Here is an 8,774-nt window from a genome sequence, read left to right on the forward strand (position 1 = left end):
GCTTATTCCTGCTCTTTGTCCCTGGGTGTTCCACATAATAGTGGTCACTTGTATTGTGTTTCCTTTCATGCATCTGAGCCAATTTCCAGTGAAATAAATGGGAGAAGTCACTCATCTCCAACCCTGGTTTTCTCCCAGTTCTTGTTGTGGATGCCTGGACAGTTCTCATGGGCACCAGGTTACCTGCCCCTGCCCTCGCTGCCCTCAGGCCCGATCTTCCCTGGGAGCAGGAAGAGCCGCGACCAGGACCAGACACCAGACAGCTCTGGCTCAGAGCCACAGAGAAACCAAGTCAACGTGCTTGGTAACACAGAGGTGCTGACGCAGTGCTTGCTCAGGCTGAGTTGTGGTGCTCAATTTTATGATAGAAGTCTGAGATGAAATAGATTCAGTGTTCTACTTTTCACAGATCTATGCCTTGTATCAAAAACTAACTTGAGGGGCACCTGGCTGGCTTAGTCAGAAGAACGTTGCAACTCTTGATTTCGGGGTTGTGAGTTTGAGCCCCACATTGGGCGTAGATTACTTAAAAATAAAACTTAAAAAAAAAAAAAACTAACTTGATTTTTATCATTCTTTGAACAACCTCCTACCTCTAATATTTGTTCTCCTTGTTTCAGAATTCCAACCAGGAGTGCCATGGAAAGGTATCCAAAACATTGACCCCGAGTCTGACCCCTATGTCACCCCAGGAAGTGTGCTGGGGGGTACAGCCACATCTCCCATTGTAGATACTGACCACCAACTTCTGCGGGATAACACCACAGGTAAATGAGTGAGGCGTCCTTTGTGTTTATTCAATACCCAGCATTTTTGTATCTATTTGTGGCTTCATTTGTACCTGCTAATAATCTAATAATTTAACCAGAAAACATACAAATATGTAGCTTTTCAGGGGTTTTTTGGATACTTTTTTAGTATATTTTAATCTTCCATCAAAGGCTAAATACAGTACTTAAGGTTTCACCGGTTACACTGATGTCCGTCTGCAGTGTTTTCATTTTGCTCTTCCTGTGTCTCCCAAAGGGTCTAACTCTTCCCTCAACACCTCGCTGCCTTCACCTGGTGCCTGGCCCTACAGTGCCTCTGACAACTCCTTTACCAACGTTCATAGCACTTCAGGTACAGTCTGACCTATTTGTTTCCCTTTGGCTAGCACTTTTCCATCAGGTTCCCTTTTACAAAGGAAATGGGCGTTTATTTCTTAAGGAGGACTTCAACAGAAGTTGAATGGCTAGGTCAGCCTAAATGGGGGCACACCTCTTCCGCTGGCCATGTTCTCAAGGAGCTTCCAGTGGCACAGACAGGATGAGACATACAGCTTTAGGACAGGGCAGATGGTGACATAATTGCAGGGAGCCTTGTGGGTATTGAGAGGGCAGAGGTTAAATCTTTGTGCCACAAGTGCTTTTCTTGAACCAGTCTGCCGAAGGAATCATGGGCCATGGGAAGAAGCAGGGAAGTCCAGGTTGTTATTCCTAAGGTAGCCAATTATGGCTTCCTTTTCTACAAACAAATCCTTCCACTTATAGACAAAGGCTGCAGGCAGATGGCCAAGGGGAAAAAAAGAGGCCCTTAATTAATTCTACCAATAACATTTGTTGAATTCCTTATGCGTATGTGTGGTTTTTTTTTTTTTAGACGATAGGGAATAAAAACTTAATGGATATAATAGAGCCTTTGAAGTCACTCACTCCACACACTGCCTCATAGATTGGTAGAGAGATTATTTGTAATTGGCACCTTGGTCTTGCAAAAGTTAGACCTCAAGCCATTAAAGTCATTAAGGCTTCTGTTCTGTGTCCAAGCAAAAGCAAATGGAACAAATCCTCAGCTACTCTCTAAGACACTGTAGGTTAACTGCCTTACAAATTGTCTTCTTTTTCTTTTCACGTCTGTGTCATATAGACAGGGTCACAATAACCTGTCATTTATTGAATGCTCCTGGAGACCAGGCAGCATGCTAAGCCTTCAGCATGAATTCTTACCTTACCTTCACCAAAGTCTGGGAGCAGGTCCTGGCCTTCTCCCCATTTTGAACATGAAGAAACTCAGACTCAGAGAGCTGATATAATTTGCCTCAGGTCTGAGCGAGTGTGTAAAGGCACCAACTCCATAATCCATGTTTCTAACCACCACCCTACATTATACTTTTGTGGGACTTCGTCCTTTACATGTAAAAATTTATTTTTCAACCCAGCTCTTTTATTCCAGTAACTGCCCACGTCTTCAGTTGAACTGTTTTATCTTTTTATCTATAGTTGGACATTCACCTGAGAGATTACCCAAGGATCACCTCAGAGGTGTCTAAACTGAATGTATACTTTTCTGCACCCCCCCCCCCCATTATCTTTCCTAAGTCTTTCCATTCAATAAATGTCTTAGATATCTCCCAGGGGGTGTATTCTGCAGCCACATCTCCCATCCATTTCTTCTGCTCCATTCTACTTACTGTCACCCAGGATGAGAGCCAAGTTTAAACACTACATGCTCAATCTAGTAGCATCCTCATCGGCCCCCAGTCTACCTTTCTGGCCTTCTCTACCTCTGCCCCTGTGAAATATTGTTCAGCCAGAACTGGGGGAAAACATATTTGGTACAGATAGAGTTCAAATTGGACATTAGTCTGTATTTTCCTCTGTCTCTGAGCCCATCCATTTATGTAAATCCTTCCAGACCTGTCTTTGCAAAGCCTTTAGTGATGGCTGAGCAGTGTCTTCTCTGTGTATTGAACATATGTGTTGATGCCTGGGGTTACCAATTCTCTTATTCATCTGTTCTGTCTTCCCATGTGAACTTGAAGTTCTTGAGAATGTTTGTATTACCCACAGCATTGATTTAGTGCCTTAAAGCGTAGTAAGCTGTTAGCAAATATTTGTTGATTGTTCTTTAAAAATCTGTTTGAATGTTGGGGTGCCTGGCTGGCTCAGTCAGTAGAACATGAGACTTGATCTCAGGGTTGTAAGTTCCAGCCCCATGTTGGGTGTAGAGATTACTTTAAAAAATCTTTTAGAAAAATGTTTGTCTGAATGTTGATAGCTAATAATCTGGATCAAGAAAAGTATAAATTTCTAGTGTACTTTCCATTCAGTCAATGAGTATTTATAGAATAGTTTTACTAGGGTTCACATTCTACTATGTCTGTAAGACTAATGATTTTAGGAATACTTCCCTTGAATTAATCTTCCCTTTCATGTTCTGTTTGGCTAAGAAAGTAGTAGAGAATTAGTTATCATATTAAATCTTTAGTTTATGTGTTGTCAATTCAGAGTAATAGTCATTGAAATTTTTATATTTAATAAGTTCAAAGGGCAATGTTACTTTGTATTGCTACTCTCAAAATGTGTAAACTATTTTTAGAATATTATTTATGTGTATACACAAAATTTATGTATATTGACGGAAGTGACCTATCTAACCTTATCCCTTCTTTAATGTTCTCTTCTTTATAGCAAAGTTCCCTGATTACAAATCAACATGGTCCCCAGATCCCATAGGACACAACCCCACTCATCTCTCCAACAAGATGTGGAAAAACCATATTTCCTCGAGGAACACTACAGCGCTGCCCCGCCCACCTCCCGGTCTGACCAACCCCAAACCATCTCCCTGGAGCAGCACAGCACCCCGATCAGTCAGGGGGTGGGGGACCCAGGACTCACGGCTTGCCTCGGGTGAGGAGGATCCGCCAAAGGAGCATCGTTGTTCAAGCTCATGTTAATACCAAAAAAGACATGAAATCTTCACAAGAGAGGCAGTGTGGTAGAGGAAAGAGTATCTCTTGAGTGGAAAGCTGTAGTCAGTCTAGGGCAGAGAAAATCCAAGAACTCGCAAGGGACTGATGGAGTAAAAATGATGACCAGCAGAGGGAGAACATTAGGAGGAAAATGTCTTACCAGTGAGATGAGAGTGCACAGGGTTCAAGGTCTAGGAGAAGAGAGCTGGCCATTAAGTGACAGGATGAAGGGGGTCAGAAGGAGGTAGAAAAGAGAAGACAGTTGATAACAGGAGAGAAGAAACATGTGGGCTATGTGAAGATGTTTCTCACTCGTGGCTTTCTGAATTTTTTTATTGCTCTTCCTGATTGTTTTTCTGGTTGCTTCAGCCTCTACCTGGAGTGATGGTGGTTCAGTTCGTCCCAGTTACTGGCTGGTTCTTCACAATCTCACTCCACAGGTAATCATGCTTCCTTGTGATTTTCGAGACAGGACTTCATTGTGTTAAGAGAGGGAAACTCAGGTGTGGAATGTTGGCAGATAAGATTAATTTCCTGCTCGCTACAGAGAGGCCCAGTGTGCAGGGGTGGGTCTTTCCACCCAAAGGCTCGAAGTCTACTCCTGAATGGGGAGTGTTGGCCCAACAAGGCTTAAGGCTCAGTATCAACCATTTGTAATGCTTCATAAATAATTAACCATCTATCTCGGCAGTAGGAGGAATCTGTCAGTTTCCTAGCTTAAATGCCACATGGGTGCTTTCAATTTTCCATCTGTTATTCTCTTCTTTGTAGATGGCATTACTAATTTGCTGTCTTCAGAACATGCCCTCTGGGTTGTTTTTACAGTGATGGGTTTCATTTGCCACAAGCCACTCTGTCACCTTGTTTGCTTGATAACTGACATACTTGCAGCAGTACTATGTCGAACACTCAAATGAGATTAAATGAACCCACTGAAACTGAGCCCATGACCTTTATTTGGACTAGACAGCACAACCTTTACAACACCTTGTTAAAAGGAGTCAATTATGCTTCCCTCCGTTTGACACATAAAATGAATTGTCTAGCATTTAATTCATAAATGGATTCATGCACACTTTAGTAAGCCAGCATTTTCTAGAGTGTTCCCATGGGATATTAATAGGTCTCTGGCCTAATATGTTTGGAATATATACTTGATTAAACAAAGAAACAAGGTTTCTTCACTATGAGACTTCTTAGACCCTTTAATATACTAACATGTATTATGATCCTCTGTGAGGAAATACAGCTTCTCCTAAATTTACTTGCCCAATGAATCTGTTTGTGGGGAGTGTACCCAGGGCTTGCATTTCAGGGTACATGTGGAGAAAGGCGATTTCGTAAATACAGTTAACATGAGAAAGAGTCTGGGTTGGCTCTTAATCTCCATATCAACTCAGCTAAAAGCCCCAGGTGGTTTTTTTAGCTAATAATTGACTGAAGTATGACGATTTCATATGGCTATACTCAAAACTATATATGCCTCATTAGAATATTTTTTTAAAGATTTTATTTATTTGAGAGTGAGCACAAATGTGGGGAGGGGGAGTGCAGAGGGAGAGGGAGAAGCAGATGCCCCACTGAGAGCCTAACACAGGGCTCAATCCCAGGACCCCGAGATCATGACCTGAGCTGAAGGCAGACGCTTAACCAACTGAGCCATCCAGGCGCCCCAGAATATGACAACATTCTAAAAGTTGTCCCTCAGTGTGGTGGATATATGGTTAGGATGAGAGAGACAGTAATGGATACGCTGTTTTGAAAGGAACCTGGGGAACCTAACCAGCTGTTCACTTCTGTTTTATCCTACGAAAAATAGTACAGGGGCGCCTGGGTGGCTCAGTCGTTTAGCATCTGCCTTCGGCTCAGGTCATGATCCCGGGGTCCTGGGATCGAGCCCCACATCGGGCTCCCTGCTCCGCGGGAAGCCTGCTTCTCCCTCTGCCACTACCCCTGCTTGTGTTCCCTCTCTCGCTGTGTCTCTCTCTCTCAAATAAATAAATAAAATCTTAAAAAAAAAAGAAAATAGTGAGTACATGTGTGTATATGTGTAAAATGAATCAAGGGGTTGGCTGTGTTTGTATTAAAAAGAATTGTTTAATTTTAAAGCTCAAAACTACCTAATAGACTAATCTCGATCATAGCTTAGAAGAAGGTTTTAGGGCAAATCTTTGGAACTTGGATAAATTTGCTTTCATTGCCTAAAATTTGTTTAGAGGGCATCTGTGCTGGAAGGTCACTTGTGGTGTACTCTAGGCCGCACTCATATAGTTGCTTATCATTTTCTTTAAAGAAATCTGGTGAATCTGCTGGTTTCCATGGTGAAACCACACAATGTTTGCACTGCTGCCACCAGTAACAGTTTCTGAAGGCTGTTCCGATAGTAATCTGTTTCCCTTCCAAAGAAATGAACCCAGTGTTGGACTCAGCAGCCTATCTCAACCTAGTTAAGATCTCGATACAAATAAATTGATCAGAGTGTATAAGTAGATTTGTCCATCCAAGTCCTGGGTGAGAGAAACTATCTCGAATCACTGGACATGAGCGTCTGGATAACATGAGGCCGAGGGCAGCAGAGTTCACAGAGAAGTAGGCAGAGAGTCTCACCCTGGGGTGGCCAACGTGGGAGTCGGAGGACACCAGCTGGGTCCGCGAGCTAGGTCAGCCAGCAAGATCCTGAACCATCAGGTGTGGTTAGCAGTGCTGTCTTGTGTGTATCTTCCGCTTCCGCTCCCTGTGAGCTCATTAACTGGGGGAGTAGAGAATACTGCATTAGTAATGATGCCAAGAACTTGGCATGTTCTCTTAAGTTCTTATTCACGTGCCGTCTTATTTCTGCTTTCTGAAGCCTCTGACAAATCAACACACATTCACTTGTTTACCTCTTAAGGAAAAGAGACTGCAGGTTGAATTGTATGATTTGTTTTGAGCTGTATTTTTACAGACTTTTTTATTTCCAATATGGGCACATCAGATCCCAGCCCAGTGCTTTGAATATCTTAAAATTTACCTTTAAGACCTCTATTCAGCGCACTCTTTCCTGCTTTGAGTTCCTCCTTCCTTTCTCCAAGACGAGTTTAGTGCTGATACCGTTATTTACAAATCAGAAGTCCTTTTCCTTCTCCTACATAGAAAGGCCACTTTCGTTTCCTTCACACCCCACCTCCAGGTTTTAATCTCATGAATGTCATTACCCCTCAGATTGATGGGTCAACGTTGAGAACCATCTGCATGCAGCATGGCCCACTGCTGACATTCCATCTGAACCTAACCCAGGGCACCGCCCTGATCCGATACAGCACCAAACAGGAGGCGGCCAAGGCCCAAACCGCACTGCACATGTGAGTACCCATCCTATGCTCACTGAGACAAACACGCATGAAGATGCACACGTGAGTAGTCTGCCACCTGCTTGATTAGACGCAGATGCACAAGAACATGCACAAAAACAGCATCATGGCAGTAAGCAATTGCTTGGTACTGAGGGGACTGATCTTTTCTACCTACCTAAGGGTGGATTGTCCTGTGTATCTCATAGGCCACTCATCAGAATTCCAAAACCAAAGAATTTATGAAGTCGTGAAGCAGTGAGTAAATTTTAAATACCATGAAACAAAGCCAGTACTTAGGAGAACGTGAAACGTCGTAAGCACTGTCACTTTTTGTAGTAGAATCTAGCAACTTACCTTGGCTTCTTTGTTGGTGAAGATGAAATACGGTGGTCTGAGTGCGTAGCACTGATTTTGTCTAAAGTAGGTGGGACTGGATCACACTTTGACCATCCCCCCTCCCAGCTGCTGTCAGACTGGGAGCCAGCAGATGCCACGGCAGAAGCTACAAACAGCGAGCGAGCAGTGGTGAGGCTCAGGCAGTGAGCCCAGTCCTGACACAGAGCAGCGGCACCTCCAGATGTCTAAAGCTGGGTCACCTTGACGCTTGTGGTGTGACCTTTCACCTCCCATGGGGGAAAAGAGAGGTGACATTTTTCTCCACATATGAATTCCATATACCAAAAGGTTACTGATACGTGGTACCCTCTAGGAGTCTTTGGGTGTCTTGAGATTTAGTGATACCTTATTGCTTTAAAACAATGCCTCTCGATCACCTGGTCGGGTTAAAATGCAGGTTTTGATCCTGTAGGCCTGGGGTGGGGCCCATGATTCCGCATTCAAAAAAGCTTCCAGGGGATGTGGAAGCTGCTGGTCAAAGGAGCACACTTTGACTCTCGAGGACTCAAGACCCTCAGTCCCCATGGATGCTTTAGGATTCCCTCAAATCCATAGCTCTTTCCCTCCCCTTTTTCCTAGGTGTGTGTTGGGAAACACTACCATCCTGGCTGAGTTTGCCACCGATGACGAAGTCAGCCGCTTCCTGGCACAGGCTCAGCCGCCCACACCCGCAGCAACCCCAAGTGCACCCGCCGCAGGCTGGCAGTCGCTGGAGACCGGCCAGACCCAGTCGGACCCCGTCGGACCTGCTCTGAATCTTTTCGGTGGGTCCACAGGGCTCGGGCAGTGGAGCAGCTCGGGCGGCGGCAGCGGGGCCGATCTTGCTGGCGCTTCATTGTGGGGGCCCCCAAACTATTCTTCTAGCTTGTGGGGAGTCCCCGCTGTGGAAGACCCCCATAGGATGGGCAGCCCTGCTCCCTTACTACCTGGTGACCTTCTGGGAGGAGGGTCGGATTCAATCTGAACTTAGAACTTTCAACTCTGACCTCGTGACCTTTTTTGGAACAGCAGCAGCACTAACTTGACCTTTTCGTTTTTTTTTTCAACTTGCAATAAATACATTTTTAAAAGGAAAAAAGAAAACGGAGAGAGGAAAAAAAAGGTGGGTCATTGACAGACTGTCTGAGCACATAGTTGCCTCCCTTATAACTTCAGTTTTTTCGTTTGGAATATGAATCCAAAAAGAGAACATATCACTCTTGAAATACTTGAATCATGAACGCCAACCTAGAAAGACAATGTGAAGCAAGTACACATACCATTTAAATTTAAACACAAAAAAATTAAAAAAATTAGTTTCTAGTTTTTCA

General features: G+C 43.9%; 1 protein-coding gene across 11 annotated transcripts in view; it reads left to right on the forward strand.

Annotated features, from left to right (window-relative positions):
* The window catches only part of TNRC6B (trinucleotide repeat containing adaptor 6B), a 239,739-nt gene extending 230,965 nt beyond the window's left edge, over positions 1–8,774 (forward strand). For all 11 annotated transcript variants that reach the window (XM_078076651.1, XM_078076652.1, XM_078076653.1 and 8 more), the window contains 6 exons: positions 621–767; positions 1,027–1,122; positions 3,453–3,674; positions 4,106–4,176; positions 6,938–7,077; positions 8,044–8,774. In XM_078076651.1, the coding sequence (XP_077932777.1) occupies positions 621–767; positions 1,027–1,122; positions 3,453–3,674; positions 4,106–4,176; positions 6,938–7,077; positions 8,044–8,428 (1,061 nt within the window). In that variant the 3' untranslated portion in view covers positions 8,429–8,774. The remainder of the gene's footprint in view (positions 1–620; positions 768–1,026; positions 1,123–3,452; positions 3,675–4,105; positions 4,177–6,937; positions 7,078–8,043) is intronic.

Source organism: Halichoerus grypus, chromosome 6 (genome assembly GCF_964656455.1).
Source record: "Halichoerus grypus chromosome 6, mHalGry1.hap1.1, whole genome shotgun sequence".
NCBI classification, from domain to species: Eukaryota; Metazoa; Chordata; class Mammalia; order Carnivora; family Phocidae; genus Halichoerus; species Halichoerus grypus.